This window comes from Microtus ochrogaster, unplaced genomic scaffold, assembly GCF_000317375.1.
Source record: "Microtus ochrogaster isolate Prairie Vole_2 unplaced genomic scaffold, MicOch1.0 UNK48, whole genome shotgun sequence".
Taxonomy (NCBI): Eukaryota; Metazoa; Chordata; class Mammalia; order Rodentia; family Cricetidae; genus Microtus; species Microtus ochrogaster.
The window spans coordinates 1,077,635-1,096,461 of record NW_004949146.1 but is presented as its reverse complement, the minus strand read 5'-3'; the positions used below and the strand labels follow the sequence as shown (position 1 = coordinate 1,096,461).

The 18,827-nt window shown below is 37.8% G+C and overlaps 1 protein-coding gene across 4 annotated transcripts in view; it reads left to right on the top strand.

Annotated features, from left to right (window-relative positions):
- Cdc27 (cell division cycle 27) overlaps positions 1-18,827 on the top strand; it is a 56,485-nt gene that overhangs the window by 15,799 nt on the left and 21,859 nt on the right. For 2 of the 4 annotated variants that reach the window (XM_013354568.1, XM_026777172.1), the window contains exons 2-10: positions 1,224-1,349; positions 5,205-5,302; positions 6,165-6,319; positions 6,422-6,633; positions 7,704-7,818; positions 8,454-8,569; positions 15,528-15,627; positions 16,702-16,909; positions 17,904-18,076. In XM_013354568.1, coding sequence (XP_013210022.1) covers positions 1,224-1,349; positions 5,205-5,302; positions 6,165-6,319; positions 6,422-6,633; positions 7,704-7,818; positions 8,454-8,569; positions 15,528-15,627; positions 16,702-16,909; positions 17,904-18,076 — 1,303 coding nt within the window. Of the gene's footprint in view, positions 1-574; positions 723-1,223; positions 1,350-5,204; positions 5,303-6,164; positions 6,320-6,421; positions 6,634-7,703; positions 7,819-8,453; positions 8,570-15,527; positions 15,628-16,701; positions 16,910-17,903; positions 18,077-18,827 lie in introns of all 4 variants that reach the window. The other 2 variants (XM_005369407.3, XM_005369408.3) reach the window with 2 other exon arrangements.

The following is an 18,827-nucleotide window of genomic DNA, read 5'->3' as shown; positions in this document are numbered from 1 at the left end:
CCATTCATCTTAATGCAGAAATATTTTGACTCTAGTAATAAGGTTTATTTTTCCCTTCCTAGTAAAATTTACCTTTTTTTTTTCTTCATAAGAGGTCTATTTAGAAAACTATTACCTAAAATAAGATGCTTTCCTGGTGCCTGTTGAAGGTAGGAGTGTTTGTTTGCATTTCCTCTGTGTTTACAGAAGATACCATTGGCTCCATTGTATCTACTACCTGGTTCTTATGGAGAGACGATCAGAAACTAGCAAGCTGACTTTTTTTTGTTTATTTGTTTGTTTTTGTTGTTTTTTTTTCTGTTTTTCTCTCTCTGTATAGCCTGACTGACCTAGAACTTGACGTGATTTATTTGCTTCAACCCATTGAGTGCTGAGATTACAGACAGATATGGGCCACCAACTTTAACTTTTCTGTCAAGAATTGATTTCTCCATAACTCAGATTTGAATTAATAATTGTTTTTAATTACATGACAGGCTTAATTTCTTTTTTGCTATTTTACTTGTTTATTGAGTAACTACTATGTAATATGCTGATTAGTAGCAATTTATCTTCTTTCTTTTTAATGTCTTAGTACATTCAGAAGAAGCCTTGTTTTTATTGGCAACCTGTTACTACCGCTCAGGAAAGGCATATAAAGCATATAGACTCTTAAAAGGACACAGTTGTACTACCCCACAGTGTAAATACCTGCTTGCAAAATGTTGTGTTGACCTCAGCAAGTAAGTATTAATTTTTCTTTATCTAGTTTTGTTACATGTCTATTGAATTTTAGATAAAATTCTTCTAACAAACTCCTGACATCTCTTGCTTTCTCTTGAGTAACAATTGAAATGTTTACAAAATTGACTATTTCATTAATTTGATCATGGGAGATTTCACTATAATGGTGATAATTCTCTTCTGGTTCTGGGGATCTCTAACCCCAGGCTTCATGCAAGCATGCAAACAATGTTTGTTTTAATATGAGTAATACATTTGCTGTTCAGACTAGATTTGTCCGTATAGAAATTGAATTTTAATGAGTACTGATTTTAAAGACAAAACTGAAAATTTAAGTTCATAAATTTCTAGCTTCTCAATGATTCCAAGTACATGATTGCCACTATTCTAAAAATACTGTTAACTTTTCACTATATTTGTCATTAGACTCACAATAATAATGAAAGATATCTTTATGAAGAGCTTTTATATTGATATTAAAATTAATTTATATTTTAAAGGCTTGCAGAAGGGGAACAAATCTTATCTGGTGGAGTGTTTAATAAGCAAAAAAGCCATGAAGATATTGTCAATGAGTTTGGTGATTCAGCCTGCTTTACTCTTTCATTGTTGGGGCATGTATATTGGTAAGTGAGAGTAATTCAGAATACCAGAAAGGGTCTCATGCATATACATGTAGTTCCTGACCTCATCGTGACATCATTAAGTCTGTTAAATAGTAGCAATGCTGATCCCATTTTGCTCTCCACATAGCCTCAAAAACTCTTACAAGCTCTTATCTTAGGTAAAAAGAGCACTTGTGTGTTTGATTCACTTAAAAAAAGCGAGGAAAATTTGTTTTCTTGATATTATTCTACTACTCCTTTCTAGACTTTCTACTATATCTAAACTTCAAGGCAGGTTTTGGTACTAGACTATGTTCTCTATCAATATATAGTAATCTTTGAAGTGAATTTTTAGCTGCATGAACTTAGAATTATCATTATATAATAGTAGCATGAGTCTCCCTCATTTTTTAAAAAGTACTTTAGAAGTTGAGTAGATTAATAGAAAATATTTATAACTGCCCATGAAGTATTTTGCATGTAATAAATGCTATCCGTTACAATTATGAGAGAAGTGATTAAAGCCTACTCCCACCACAAAAAAATGGCCAGTCAGTGGTGGCACGTACCTTTACTCCCAGCACTTGGGAGGGAGAAGCAATCTAGTCTAACCTCTAAAAATTCAAAGCCAGCTGGTCTGTTTTGTGACTTCTGGGCTACGCTGATCTACGTGGTGAGACTATTGTCTCAAAACAAACTTGAAATGGCTTTTTTGCAGAATAAATGATTTTGTTGAATATGGGGGTTATTTTCAGGTGTAAAAGTGTTACATCAAGTCATTCATAAAACTTGTGAACTAGAATAAGGAAAGATAATATCTTCATTTACTTAAAAATGGAGTTGGATATTACCATGCAACTATGATTATTTTTGTCATTCATTCAAAGAAAGTTGAGGTCATTCTCTCTCTCTTTTTTTTTTTTTTTTTTTTTTTTCGAGACAGGGTTTCTCTGTGGCTTTGGAGCCTGTCCTGGAACTAGCTCTGTAGACCAGGCTGGTCTCGAACTCACAGAGATACGCCTGCCTCTGCCTCCCGAGTGCTGGGATTAAAGGCGTGTGCCACCATCGCCCGGCGAGGTCATTCTCTCTTTACAGCTAAACACAAGAAGTATTTGGTCCTGGAAGTATTAAACTCACAGTCCCCACCCTGTTTGTAATGGAGAAGGAAGAAAACAATAGATGGAAATTGATAAAAAGTAGACAAGATTTTGTTCAAATGAGAGCCTACTGGTTCTACTGGTTAAGAAGAATAAAAGGCTCAGTGGCAGAGTCCTTGCCCAGCACAGTGCGACAGGCCTTGGGTTCCATCCTTGGCCCCGAGTGGGAAGGAAGGGAGTAAAATGTACAATAGAAGAGACTTGGTAGCAAAAAAAATCCTTTCTTTCCATAAGATGACTTCTCAAGGAAAGTAGATGTTTGAGGGCAATAAACTGTTTGAAGGGATCGATAGAATTATGAGTGGGCGTTGAAAAAAGTAAATCTTAAGGGAAGCAGAAATATTCTTTAAATATGATTTGGTTAGATAGAAAAGTATCCTTACTTTAGAACTGCTGAAAACAAGTGTAGAAGGGATGGATAGTCACAGAAGTTTAAGTCAGCCCTCAGATATTGAGGTCTCTCTTGCTCTTTCCTTTAACATTTTTTAAAATAACTTATTTATTCTATGTTTGCAACATGTGTGTACTAAGGCCAGAGGAGGACATTGGTTATACTGCTACATCACTCTACCTTCTGTGAATCAGGGTTTCTTTCCGCCAAAAACTCATCCTGGCAGTCACTAGACCCCACAACACTGGGGTTACAGACTCACTTATGGTCATACACAGCTTTTAAACATGAGTGCTGAGGATTTGAACTCAGGTTCTTGTGCTTCTTCAGTGAGCATTCTTATACCCCGAGCCCACTCCACAGCCCCTGTGTTTTTTGTTTTCTTAAGCTTATGTTAAAAATATCCATGGGTTAATTTGCTACTTTTAACTTTATAGATTTCAGAAAATGGCCTTTATATGCCTTTTCTTCATTTCCTATTTTTAAGTTACTTCTATATTCTGGTAGGTGATTTAGTCAGTCTTGTGACAATTATTTTTGCTTGATTTCGTCTGAATGGTATTAGGTATGATTTTTCTGCCTCATGTTCCTCCTGTCTTTGTCCATGTTTATTGTTTTTATGAACAATACTTCCTTTTCCTCTCAGTGCTGGGCTTAGTAACTCTTCTACCATGAGATCCCACCCCACCCCTAGCCCACATTATCTTCTTAAATTTATGCTGTTATGTGCTCACTTGAAAGCTTAGAAGTGAGACTTCCAAAGAGTTCTTTACTGACAATCTGCACATTAAGCAGTGTATTTATCCCGTAGTTTTACGTAAGGACAGTGGCTCTCAACCTTCCTAATGCTGTGACCCTCATATGATACCCCCCAACCATAAAATCATTTTTTTGCTACTTCACGGCTGTAATTTTGCTGCTATTATGAATCATAATGTATGATTTTCCAATGTTCTTAGACTACCTCTGTGAAAGGGTAGTTCAACCCCAAAGAGGTTGCGACCCGCAAGTTGAAGAACCATTGCTTGAAGAGGTTCCTTTGAAAATTTTGGTTTCATACCATCTGGTCTTTTTAAAACCTTAGGGTTTTTGAGTAAAGCTGGGTGTAGTGGTGCATGCCTGTTACCTCCCAGTATTTGGGAGGTAGAGGCTTGAGGATCAGGCATCAAGATCATCATCAGCTATATAGAATTTGAGGCCAGCTTTGGCTGCAGGAGATCCTGTCTCCAAAAACAACAAAAGTTAGAATTGCTGTAGCTTGATCTCCCAGCCCCCATTACTCCCCTCCCTGTGCCCAGTAGATAGTAAGGATTTGAACCTTGAACCAACTAGAGTTTGTGTGTGTGTGTGTGTGTGTGTGTGTGTGTGTGTGTGTGTGTGTGTTTTGTTTGTTTTGCTTATGTGTCTTGTTTATTTTTTAAACTGAAAGGAATCTTAACTACTGACCCTCCTCTTCTCCATTTTAAAAGGTTAACATTCAGTCAGACCACTCTGATACTTCCCAGAGTGATCAGGGTATAATTGGTTCCAGGTCTTCAACACTAATTTTTTCTATACCTGATTAGCATCAGTCTCCCTCTTCATTATATGGCACACACCTCTAATCCCAGGACTTGGGAGGCAGGTGAGCGGACCTCTGTGAGTTTAGGCCCAGCCTCGTTTGGCTCTACAAAGTGAGTTACAGGACAATCAGGGCTATGAAAATAAATAAATAAATACATACATACATACATAAAAAATGAAACTTGTCTCCACAGAGCAAGTTCCAGGATGTCCAGTGCTACAAAGAAAAACCCTGTCTTGAAAGCACACACAAACAAGAAATCTGATCATTTAAATTTTTGTATTCAAATCATGTAAATTGCTTTCAAAACAAGTAAAAAAATTGAAGCATTGGCTGTCTCCTTTCTATATTTCTTGTTGGTCACTGTGTAGCCCTTGACTGGCCTGGAATTCACCAAGTAGACCAGACTCATAAACTCATAAAGATCCTCCTAACTCTGCCTCCCAAGTGCTGGGATTAGAAGCATGTATGTTTCGTCATACCTGGTCTTATCTTTTATCTGTCAACAAATTAAAAGTCTGAGAATGCAATGAGAACAGAGCACAGTAATAGAACCCTGTCATCTGAGACAGGAAGATTGAATTTGAGGCTAATTGGAGCCATATGACATAATCTCAGAAAGCAAGAGAAATTAAGAATCTAGGGAAGCCTCGAAAAGAATGCTATAAGAACTTATAAATAAGAGTGATCTGATTTTTATATCAAAAATTATAAGAAAAGCTTTGGGGTTTATAGTTTGTTTAATTTGTTGTTTCTCTCCATAGCAAGACAGATCGGCTTGCCAAAGGATCAGAATGTTACCAAAAGAGCCTTAGTTTAAATCCTTTTCTCTGGTCTCCCTTTGAATCATTATGTGAAATAGGTAAGCTTATGAGATGGGGCAGGATTCCACTTTCCTCTTTCTTTCTTTTTTTTTCTTTTCAAGCATTGTTTTCCTACCAATTTTTTTTTTATTTGAAAACTCGTAATTGTTTAGCTACAAGAAACTATTTTGCAAGATAAGGGTCATTAAATTAAAAATAATAGGTTAAATCCCAGAGTGATAGCATATGTCTGTAATCCCAATATTAGAGATCCAGAGATGGAAACACATCTAAGTTTAAGGCCAGCTTCAGCTACACTGTGCGACCAGCTCACTTGCAGGAAACCCTGTCTCAAAAAGCAGCCCTTCCTTAGAATCATTCATCTTTTCTCTTTGTCTAGTCTACCTTCAGTGTATGTGTCCTCCAGATTATATGATACTGTGTATATAATACTAGACAAAGTCACTTTCTTTATAAGGGAAAAAATAACAAAATTTCTGCATGTGGTGTATATATGTGAATTGGGTGCATGAGCCACATAGCATATATGACAACTTCAGGGGTTAGTTCTCTCATCATGTATGTCTTAGGGATTTAACTCGGGTTTCAGGTTGGACAGCTGACCTTTAATTTAGCCGCTGAGCCATCTTACTGGCTCTGATTTATGATATTTAAAACTTGTAATTTATTTTCCAAATTTACATCTTTACGGGTTAACTTCCACAATAAATTACTGATTGTGCTTTGGGAGGGGTAAGATTGATTAACTTAAATGGACAGGAGAATTTTGAAACTCTAAATAAGGCTTTATTTCTGTCTAATTATGCATACTTGAAAAGAGATTATCCTTCAGAGGCAAATTTTTGGTGTTTTTTTTTTTGTTGTTGTTGTTCTTTTGTTTTTGTCTCTTGGTCTTCACAGGTGAAAAGCCAGATCCTGACCAAACATTTAAATTAACATCTATACAGAATTTTAGCAGCTGTTTGCCCAACACTTGTACAACTCTAGTATCTAACCACAGTTTATCTCACAGACAGCCTGAGACAGTTCTTACAGAAACACCCCAGGACACAATTGTAAGTGTATCCTTCTCATGTTCAGAATATTCTGAAACCCAGCAGAATTATGGGAACTAAACAGTGCATCATAAGTGACATGAGCGAAAATTTCTGTTTCAGGAATTAAACAGACTGAACTTAGAATCTTCCAATTCAAAGTACTCCTTGAATACAGATTCCTCCGTGTCTTACATTGATTCAGCTGTAATTTCACCAGATAATGTCCCCCTTGGAACGGGTACTTCCATATTGTCTAAACAGGTTCAAAATAAACCAAAAACTGGTCGAAGTTTATTAGGAGGACCAACTGCTCTTAGCCCATTAACCCCGAGGTAAGTCACACAATATATTTTAAAATGTATTCTAATGTAAATAATCTTTGAATTATAAAGCAAGTTAATATAAGCAACATCTTGCCTAAATCAGTGTGAGAAAGTGGCATTCTGAAGAAATACGTGTATAAAATTTTTTAATTAAATATGAGGGCTGATATTGTAGCTCAGTTGGTAGATTGCTTGCATAGTGGACACAAAGCCTTGGGTTTGATCCTTGTGTAAGTGGGCAAGGCTTCAATGCCATGTAATCCTAGTTAGTACTTGGGAGGTGGAAGCAGGAAAATCAGAAGTTCAATGTTCTCTTTAGTTACTTAGAAGCCTATGGCATATAATGACCTTTCTCAAAATAAAGCAGAGGTAAAAGGTGTTTAAAATATGACCCAATTAGTATATGTATTGAAAGATACTATTTATGGCTGTGCATCTGCAGGTAGCAGTAAAAATTGAAATATTGTTTATGATATAGTTACAGCAATGTTATCAGTTCATTTTTCTAAAACTTAGAAGAAAATTGACACCTATCATTTTAAAATATGTTGTCAAAATTATTAAAAACTATATGGTATATGTATTTATACAATAACCTGCCACAAAGGCTATATACTGAGAACTATGAAACAAAACTCACCAAAAAATAGACTATAAATGAGTCTCAAAGTCAGGAAGGTATTGAAATAGCATGACTAGGAGATTGATTACAGCATCTACAGAGACCAGTGGATAACTATATCGATAGTTATTAGGTAATTACCAGTAATTTCTAGGACATTGTCTCCATTGTTCCAAGAATTGGAATTTATTTTTGTCATTTGGATCTTAGCTTTCATAAAGGCAGTCCATTTCTAAGATCAGCAGCTGTTGTTCAATTTAGGTCCTTGTCCTTTTTTTAGTTCTGGTGGGTGGAGGACTCTACAATCACAGCTCATTTTTAAATCTGCCCCTCAGATCCTCACTGCCCCAAGACTGATTTGCCATTCTCTTCCTTTTAGACCTTCTAATTTAAGTATACTGCTGCTTTATATATGCCTTGATGACTTTTTGACACCTTGATTTCAACCTCTTCTCAGTTTTGGGATTTTGCCATTAGAAACCCCAAGTCCTGGAGATGGATCCTATTTACAAAACTACACTAACACACCTTCTGTAATTGACGTGCCATCCACCGGAGCCCCTACAAAAAAGGTATTTTCTGTGTAAAATGTAGTTTGGGTAAAGAAACTTATTTAAAATTCCAGTCTCTATTTCAGAGAAAATCCAACTTTATATAATTATTCTTTCCTTAGAGTTACCAAACTATAAAAGAATGTTATTGTCACAGCTTTTCAGATACATCAGACACATACATCTAGTTCATTTCTTAACTATGTTAAGATTTGTTTCTATCACATTGAACAATTATGTCAGACAAGGCAAACAGAGGCCTTTTTCTTCCCCTTCCAAGCAAGCAGAAAGCATAAGTGAAACATTAGAGAAACTAGAAAGAAATTGTGAAGCAAAAGAACAGTGTCTTTAGAACTTAGAAAAGCACCGCGTGATTTTTTTTTATCTCCTCAGACTCCTGTTTGACTCTGTTACTAAATACGAAAGGAAAAGTATAAATCTTGTTGTATTGTTTTCTTTATATATAGCAAATTAATTCCTAAATATTAAGGCAAATAGCTGTCTTTTAACACAATATAGTGATAGTAGTGATTGTTTTAAGATGACACATACCCTGAGCTGTTTTCATTGAGAAGATGCAGATAGGAACATCATAGAGTCTTGTCGCTTACAGTGCAATCTATAATCACAAACCTTAGACTTTTTGTGTTTTACAGTCTGTTGCCAGAATGGGTCAAACTGGAACGAAGTCTGTCTTCTCACAGAGTGGAAATAGTAGAGAGGTCACTCCAATTCTTGTCGCACAAACGCAAAGTTCTGGCCCACAAACAAGGTATTTATTATGGTGTCCAAGGTATTTTTTATGGTGTCTATTTCCTTAAAGTTTTTGTTTGTTTGTTTGTTAGTTTTTGCTTGTTTTGTTTTTAAGACAGATTCTCTATATTCTTTACTCCTTGCCTGTCCTGGAACTCAGTGTGTAGACCAGGCTGAGATCTGGCTACCTCTGCCTCCCAAGTTCTGTGTAAAGATGTCTGCCACCACGCATGGCAAATCAGATTTTATTCTCCTCCCATTATTTATTTCAGTACATGGATCATAAAGTCAAACTTTAGACTGTCACTGATTATAGTCTTGACTATCTAAAAGAAATCACTATCACTGTAATGTTGGAGTGGTGCCAACTTGCAGACTGCAGTTGCCAGGAGTCCTGTTATAAGAATTACTTGAGTGGTGGGATTTGGGTTTTTTTATTTTGTAGAGCAGGCAATTGTTACTGGTTTTTGCTTGTTGTTTGGTTTTTTCCCTTTTTGTATTTTGATATGTGACCCTAAATAGTCAGAAACTCACTATGAATCCCACACTGGCTTCAAACTGGCAGCAAGGACACTTTCCTAAGCTACAAGTAGTGAAGTACACCGACTGAGCCCCTGATCTGAGAATCCAAACTTCTCTAAAATACAAGACCTTGAGCACCAGTGTTACATAAAAGGCTTCAGATTTTGGAGTAGTTCAGATATTATCATTTTGAATCAGGAATGCTTAACCAGTAAGGATTTTTATACAAATATTTCAAAATCCAAACTAGCTGAAATCTGAAATACTTGTCATCTAAAGCCTTTTGACCAGGTGTTACTCTGTTTCTCAAACTGGGTATTTTTTTTTTTTTTAATTTTCCGAGACAGGGTTTCTCCGTAGCTTTTGGTTCCTGTCCTGGAACTAGCTCTTGTAGACCAGGCTGGCCTCGAACTCACAGAGATCCGCCTGCCTCTGCCTCCCGAATGCTGGGATTAAAGGCGTGTGCCACCACCGCCCGACTTCAAACTGGGTATCTTAAACCAAATTTATTCTCTTTCTTTTTCCTTTTCCTTTTCTTTTTCCTGCTTTCCATGTTGCTAACAATCTCTCCAGTTTTAAAATGTGTAAGTTTGAAGTCAGGTTGGGAGGAATATTACCCCTCCAAAGTCTATAGGGAGGATCTTTCCTTACTCAGACCATCCTTGGATTGTGACAGCATAGTTCATGTCTTCCTTTGTCTTGACAAGACCGTGTCTGTATCTAGATTTCCCTTCCTATAAGGATGTCAATCATACTGGATGGGTCGGTACCCACCTTTATGACCTCATCATCACTTGATTACAGCGGTGGAGACCCCATTTTCCCAATAACCAGTCACAGATGGGTTCTGGGCATTGAGAGAAACTCAATTGACTACTGCCATATTAGCAACCAAGCTTTTCTTAGCAGCTTTCTCTTTTCAAAGACATCTTTATGGTGTATATTTTAATGTATCAAATGTGCCTTCAAGTGGTGAACCCTTACAACAGTACTTTTTGATGCTCTCAGGGAATATTATAACTGTTTTGTATCCATACATATATATTAACCCCCACAATATATCATTGTTTAAACGTTAAAATAAAGTCTCATCCCCTGTAATGTGTCACGGTAATGAATTTTTCCTCTTCTGCATATCAGAAAAAAAGCTATTTCATCTTTATTTTTTTAATATTTATTTATTTCACATTCTGACCGCAGTTTCCTCTCTGGAAGTCTTTCTGTTTTCTAGGCTAGTCTCACTAGGCTCAAGTAGCTGTAATGACAAGAGAGTATCACTGTACCTAGATATCATTGTTTTTAAAAGAAATTTTACTGAGTAGGGCGTAGCTGAGGAGATGGCTCAGCAGATATATGTTCTTGTTGTGAAAGCAAAAGGGCCTGGGTTCAAATTGATTCCCAGCACCCACATAAAAGTTGGGTGTGTCCACATGTGCTTCTTTCTAACCCTAATGTTGGGTGGAGACAGGCAGGTCCTGGAACCTCTCCTGCCGGCCAGCCAAACCAAAACTGTGAACTTCAGGTTTAGTAGAGACTGTCTTTAAAAATAAGGCAGATGACTGGAGAGGTAGCTCAGTCCTGAGTGCTTGCTTGTGAGACATGAGTACCTGAGCATGGCCAGGCATGCCCATAACCCCAACACTAAGAGATAAAGGCAGGAGGATCCAGAGAGCTCACTGCCAGCCAGCCTAGCAAAAAAATGAGCTTCTAGTTCAGTGTGGGACTGATTTATGAAAATAAAGAACCATAGAGGAGGCTGTCTGAGGCCCTTTTCTAACTCTGCTTACACACTTAGGGTGGGAATGTGTGTATGCATACACACACCTTATATTTATTATTTATTTATATTAACTATATTTTTTTTTTTGGTTTGGTTTGCATTTGGTTTTTCGAGATAGGGTTTCTCTGCAGCTTTGGGACCTATACTAGTTATTACTCTATAGACCAGACTGGCTTTGAACTCACAGAGATCCACCTGCCTCTGTCTTCCTAGTGCTGGGATTCAAGCTGTACACCACCATTGCCTGGTGTTGTATGTATATATTTTAATTTTATGTGCATTGTTATTTTTGCCATGGGTGTTGGGTCTCCTGGGAATGGAGTTATAGAAAGTTATGAGCTGCCATATAGGTGTTGGAAATTGAACCTGGGTCCTCTAGAGAGCAGTCTGTGCTCTTAACCACTGAGCCATCTCTTAGCCCCTTGAAAATATTTTGTTACCATGCATATGAAGGATTTCCCAGCATGGCCAGCCCATCATTTTCTTTATATAAATTATCCTCTAAGATTCATTTGTGTGAATTTCCCAAGGTATTTGTTGGTAACTCCCAGGACATTTTATTTTATATGTATGGATATTTCAACTGTGTGTATGCCTGTGCACTATGTACATGCCTGGTGCCTGAGAAGCCAGAGGAGGGCATCGATCCCCTGGAACTGGAGTTATACTGGAGCCATCTCTTCCGGTCCACCCTCCCCATCATATTTTAAAACAGTGATGCTAGTTATACCTTTTTTTTTCTTTTAATGTTGGATAGATGACTGCTCTTTCAAAGGAACGAGGTTTGTCTCCCAGCACCCACATGGTGACTCATAGGAGCATAACCTTCTATAACACTAATATCAGAGGAACTAATGCCTTCTGACCCATACACATAAAATATTTTTAAAAAAAAAATAAATTATATTAATTGACACATAATCACATATGCCAGGCACCTTTTATTGTCAGGCTCCGAGTTAACCAAAAACAAACTTAAAATTCAGACACTGTTCACATCATATGAAATAAATATATATTTTCTGATTCCTCGGACTTTGGGGGAAATCTCCACTTGCATCAAGTGAGTCTTTGGAACCAGCAGAACCTTAACAAAAACATAGAAAAGTTTCTGTCCTAACCTCTAACCTAAAAACTGCCGTAGCTTTCTTTTTCTTTGATGGAGACTTGTGTCACCCTTATGCAGTCTTCTAAGTCAGTCTTAAACTGTTCCTAGATTTGTCCTCCCTATAAACTACCCTGCATTATAAAATTATTCCTTTCCACTTCTTGTCAGAATTCTTTTTTTTTTTTATAAGTAATCACATTGATAAGATACATTTCTTATTATACTATAAACGAGAGTTGTTGCTGGAGAGATCACTCAGTGGTTAAGAATGTTAACTGCTCTTGCAAAGGACTGGGGTTTGGTTCCCACATGGTGGGCTCCAACTGACTGTAACTCCAACTTCAGTGAATCTGATGCCCTCTTCTGGCCTTTGCAGGCTACTACATGCATGTGGTGGTTATAAACTTAAAAAGGCAAACACACAAACATGAAATAAAAAGTAAATAAAGAATATATATTGTATATATAATAATGGTAAGTAATAAAGCTTTTAAAAGAGTGGATTGATTTCCCCCAAAATGTTCCTACTAGGTAAAATTTACTACTAGGTAAGATTCCCTTCACTGAACTGTGTCTAGGATGGATTAAAGGTAGCTCTAAACGGGTTTTACTTACTAGTTGGTTTCTTATTTTTAAAACTTTCTGACCAAGACAGGTGATATGAGGGTTGATTTCATTTGTTAAGTTGCGGCAGGGTCTGGAATCACCGAGGAACAGTCTGTTGGTGAAGGATTGTCTAGATCAGGTTGGCCGGCCTGTAGGCATGCCTGTGAGAGGTTTTCCGAATAGGGTTAGTTGAGGTGGAAAGACTACCTGAGTATGGATGGCACCATTTCATCATCCGGGCTCTAGTCAGAACCAGAGAGAAAGAACTCAGCATAGCTTTCTGCTTCTTGACCCTTTGTCTCTTATGTTGCTTTTGCCAAGAATATTTGGAAGCCAAGATGAACAACCAATAATAATTACCCATAAGTTATGAAGTATTTAGATTTACTTAGTCCGTAAACTGTCTTTCTCTTCTCCCCCTTTTTATACAGGGTCTCATATATCCTGGAATGGTTGCAGATTTGCTGTATATCTGAAAATAACCTTAAACTAATTGCTCACCTGCCTGCACCTCCAGGGTTCTAGTATTACAAGCCCTTTAGCAGTATATCAAGTTTATGTGATGTTAGAGGCCAAACCCAGGGCTTTGTGCAATGCTAAGGAGCTGTATCCTCAGACCTGTTGCCTACTCTTTTTGTTGCTCTTTGAAAGAGGTCTCACTGTACCCTTACTCAGTCTTAATTAGATCATTTTAGCTTTTAAGTTTACTTGTTTGTTTGTTTGTAGTAATACGAGCGGCGGGGCTGCGTTCCCAGCACCCTGGCCGCCTGCTCGGCTAGCTTATGCCCCAAAATAATTACACGGACACTGTATTCATTTAATCACTGCTTGGCCATTTCTGTCTAGCCTCTTCTAGGCTAACTCTCGCACCTGGACTAGCCCATCTCTAATAATCTGCTGTAGCCCACAAGGTGGCTTACCAGGGAGATTCTAGCCTACGTCCATCCTGGGTCGGAGCTTCATCACGTGTGCCTCAGAGAGCAGAGCTCTCGCCTCTGCCCGCAAGAGTGGAGCATCCTGTCTCTCTGAGGCCTATGCCCCTGAGAGGAGAGCTGTGGAGTCTCTGAGCTCGCTTCCTCTTCCTCCCAGCGTTCTGCTCCGTTCACTCCTCCCACCTACGTTCTAACCTATCAGGGCAAGCAGCTTCTTTATTTAATCAACCAATGACCTTCCTCCATCATTTGTTTGTTTGCTCTATTTTTTTTTTTTTTTTGAGACAGGGTCTCATTCTGTAGCCCAGACTGGCCTTGAATTAAAACCTGTCTCGGCTTCCTTTATTATAGAGATTATCAGCATTATTACACCCTGCCTAACTAAGTTATAATTGAATTCAAAGCAAAGAATTTTTTTAAAGATTTATTATGTTCTACCTGCATATGTGCCTGAATGTCAGAAGAGGGCACCAGTTCTCATCATCAATGTCTGTGAGCCACCATGTGACTGCTGGGAATTGAACTCAGGACCCCTGAAAGAGCAACCAGTTCTCTTAACCTAGGACCATCTCCAGCCCAGCAGTTAAGAACTTGGTGTTGTTGCAGAAAACCTAGCTTCATTTCCCACCACCTATTTGGGTGGTTTACAACTGCCTGTGACTTCAGTTTTAGGGAATGTGATGCCCTCGTCTAGCTGCCTGCATACCCCTGGTACATATGTATACATGCAGGCACTGGTGTATATGCATGATATAAAAAATAGCTGAGTGTAGAAATACATGTCTTTATTCACAGCACTTGAGAGGCTGAGTGTGAGGCCAGCCTGCTTTACATAGTGAATTCCAGAACAGCCAGAGTTGCGTAGCTAGATTCTTGTGTCAAAGAAAAGAAAATAAACCAAATCTTTGAAGCGGGAATTCATTTTTAGCTGAGCAAAGGCAGAGACAGGCAGATTTCTGTGAATTCAAGATTGTATTGATCTACATAGAGAGTTCTAGGCCAACCAGGGATACAACAAGTAAGACCTTTTGTTTGTGTGTGTGTGTGTGTGTGTGTGTGTGTGTGTGTGTGTTTACATTTGGATTAGACAGATGGTTCAACAGGTAGTTCTTTCTTTTCTTGTAGAGGACCACCATTCAGTTTAAAGTAGAACTCTTGTCTTATAGTTCGCCTTTCAAGTAGACCTGTATAAAGCGATGATCATACTCTTTTTAGCTAAGTAAAAGAAACCTTTGATTTAGCTGGTCAAGCTTCTATTTATTCTAGTGATATTTGTTTACTAGCAGATACTACACATTAAAATTATTCATGTCCAACTTTTCCTTTTACTTAATACTTTGTGCTTGCCAGTGGGTGCCCCAGACAATTGTTTGTAGATGTATTTGTTTATTCACTCAGGAGTTATTTTTTAGATTTTTTAAGTAAAAATGTCTAATTTCAGTTAGTGAAGATTGTTACTGTACTCCACTCTATAATGACTTAATTGGGTTGGGGGGTTGTCCTGTGCATACTGGTACATGCTGTGCACTCAGGCCAAAAGAGATTATAGCATCCTCGGGAACAAGACTTACTGGCAGCTGTGAGCCATAGAGAGTGGGCATTAGGAGCAAAGCTTGGATCCTCTTGGAGAGTATCAAGTACTCTTAACCAGTGAGCCATTCATCCAGCCTGTGAATATTTTTTTAATATTTATTGTTTATTTACTTTATTTTATGTGCACTGGTGTGAAGGTGTCAGATCCCCTGGAACTGGATCTTCAGACAGTTGTGAGCTGCCATGTGGGTTCTGGGAACTGAACCCCGGTCCTCTGGAAGAGCAGTCGGTGCTCTTAACACTAAACCATCTCTCCAGCCCCTGTGAATAATTTTTAAATTCTGTGTTTTCATAGAGAACCAAAGGGAACTAAGCAAAAGACCAATTTTAAAATATTTCTATGATGAATGAATGTTTTAATAAAGTAGAATTGTGACAATAGCTAATGATCACAAGCTAAGTAAACGGTTTAAAATGTCTGTTCTGTTTGTTTTAGTACAACACCTCAGGTATTGAGCCCCACCATTACATCTCCCCCAAACGCATTGCCTCGGAGAAGTTCCCGCCTTTTCACTAGTGACAGCTCTACAACCAAGGTAAAGGTCACAGTCGCTTACTACTTCCTGTGCATCACTGACCCCATCTCAAACAAGGAAAGACTTTTGTTTTTAATTTAGTTTAAAATTATATAGCTCAGGCTGGTCTGGAAATTGCTTTCCTCCTGCTTTAACTTATAGGGTGCTAGGATTATAAGGATGCACCACCATGCTGAACTAAATAATTTATTATTTGGTGAACTAGCCATAATTTTTGTGACTCTCCTTAGTCCTTGGGTAAATGTGTCATTCTTGAAATGACCAAATTATAATAAAAATGTCAGTTGCTTATTGGGAAATAAGGCTGGAGGGAGGATGCAGCTATTCAAATGTAGTGCAAATGGGTTTGCTCTAAAAGAATAATTCTGCACCATAACTGTTGTGGTTGGTTGCTCAAATGCCTTTGTTTGATGCAATGACACAAAACTGTATACATATGCAAAAGAATTCATTAAGTACTAGGAAATATTTATGGGGTCTGTGGTTTACATGTTATCACTGAGGAAAGAAGGAGGGAAAATTCAATCATGTTATTATCTTCCTAGAATTATTTTAAATGTTAAAAGCAAAAGATGAGGGGATATTTTGTTTCTTGGTCTGCTGACTGACATTATTAATAATTTACTTTTGACATGATATATACAGTGGTTTTTTGCCATTGGTTATAGTGCTTTGATGTAATTAGTGTTGCATTTTCCTATTTTTAAATAGTGAATGAGAAAAGAGCTACCCTTAGTGCAGACTGAGTTCAGTCACTATTAACTTATTATTAACTTATTGTATTTAAAATGAAATGACTGTCAGAGCTGCTCTCTCATTCCTGTGATTCCAATACTTGGGAGGCAAAAACAGGATTGCTTCAAGTTCCAGGTCAGCATGAGCCAAAAAGTAAGAACCTGTCTCAAAACAAACAAAAAATAGTTTTTGAAAACTTGTTTTTATAAAATTTCGGGTTAAGACAAAAAGACTAATGAGGATTACGCAATTCTATGTGTAGTACTCGAGAAAATGTCGATGAAGACATCTAAAATAATTTTGAGTGTGATAAGCATGACAATTTATCCCTTTTTACAGGAGAATAGCAAAAAGTTAAAAATGAAGTTTCCACCTAAAATCCCAAACAGAAAAACAAAAAGTAAAACTAATAAAGGAGGAATAACTCAACCCAGCATAAATGACAGTCTGGAAATTACAAAGTTGGACTCTTCTATCATTTCAGAAGGGAAAATATCCACAATCACACCTCAGATCCAGGCATTTAACCTACAAAAGGCAGCCGCAGGTCTGTTATAAATGCTTTCTGTAGTCCTTGCGTTTTTTGTTGTTGTTATTGTTGTTTTTACTTTATTATACACGTATTTTAACTAAGTTTCTTCATGCCTTCATTGTTTTTAGATAAATACTGGCATTAAAAATGTTTTATTGTTTATTTTTATGTTTTTAAATTTCTGTCTCTTTGTATTTCTGTGGATGGATGTATGCCCACAGAAGCCAGAATAGGGTGTGAATCCCTTGGAGCTGGAATTATAGATGGTTGTGAGCTGTTGGGTGGATGCTGGGAACTGTAGCACGATTAATAAAAACCCAGAGACAGAAATTGGGGTTCAACCTGAAGGTCAGAAAAGCAAAACAGCCAGCCACTGGCTCTGACCTCTACTTCAGTCTGAAAATAGTGATCCTGCCTCCAGGAATCTCAGAATGAGACTGTGTCTGAGAGCTGTCTCCTCCCATCTTATATTCCTCTCTAGGGCTGGGATTAAAGACGTGCACCGCTACCACCAGTTTCTATGGCAACTAGGGGGCTACTGGGATTAAAGGTGTGTTGTCACCATTGTCAGGTCTGTAAGGCTGATTAGTGCAGCTATTTTATTCTCTGAACTTCAGGCAAGCTTTATTTATTAAAATATAAATAAAATATTTCTACAGGTTTGGAACTGGACACAAAATGCACTTAACAACTAAGCCCCTCCTTAAAGCATTTTTTATTTGATTACATTTCCCCCTTAAAATATTTTTTATTACATTTATTTGAGAGAGTGTGTGTGTGTGTGTGTGTTAGGTTACAGGACAGTTTGTAGGAGTTAGTTTTTAGCATACATCATTTGGAGTCCCAGGGATCAAACTTGGGTCATCAGGTTTGGTGGCAAGATGCTTTAACCACCAAGCAATCTTGCCATCCAGATACTAGACTTTTTTTAAAGGAGAAATCTGTGGTTAGGTTTTTTAGAAAACCAAAGTTGTATTTTTCTCCTTTGTTTATATTTTTTTTCTCCTAGAAGGTTTGATGAGTCTTCTTCGTGAAATGGGAAAAGGTTATTTAGCTTTGTGTTCATATAACTGCAAAGAAGCTATAAATATTTTGAGCCACCTACCTTCTCACCACTACAGTACTGGTTGGGTATTGTGCCAAGTTGGACGGGCTTATTTTGAACTTTCAGAATACATGCAGGTAAGTATGCAAAGATATACATACCTATGCATATATCCTTGTAGAGTATTTAACTTTAATGTGTAAGGCTAGATCTAAAAGGTCAATATTCACTAGTTTATTATGTGATATTTATATAATTATTTTCTTGGTATGTATAATAGTTAGGATTACTGTTGATGTATTGAAACACCATGACTAAAAGCAACTTGGAGAGAAAAATGATATATTTATTTTACTCATAGCTCCATATAAAGCAGTGAGGTCAGAATTCATGCAAGACAGGGACCTGGAGCAGGAACTGATGCAGAAGCTATGAGGAATGCTTCCTACTGGCTTGTTCCCCAGGGCCTTTGCTCAGCTAGCTTTCTTAAAGAATTTAGGGCCACCAGCCCAGGAGCCCTTCCCCATCAATCAGTAATAAAGAAAGAGCCCTAGAGCAGGATCTTGTGGAGGCATTTTTCTCCATTGAGGTTCCTTCCTTTCAGATAAGTCTAGCATATGTCAGGTTGACATAAAATTGGCTAGCATAATAGTTTCTAAATAAAATTATTTCTTACAAGCTGGGCAGTGGTGGCGCACGCCTTTAATCACAGCGCTTGGGAGGCAAAGGCAGGTGGATCTCTGTGAGTTTGAGGCCAGCCTGGTCTACAAGAGCTAGTTCCAGGACAGGCTCTAAAACTACAGTGAAACCCTGACTCAAAAAAAAAAATTATTGCCGGGCAGTGGTGGCGTACGCCTTTAATCCCAGCACTTGGGAGGCAGAGGCGGG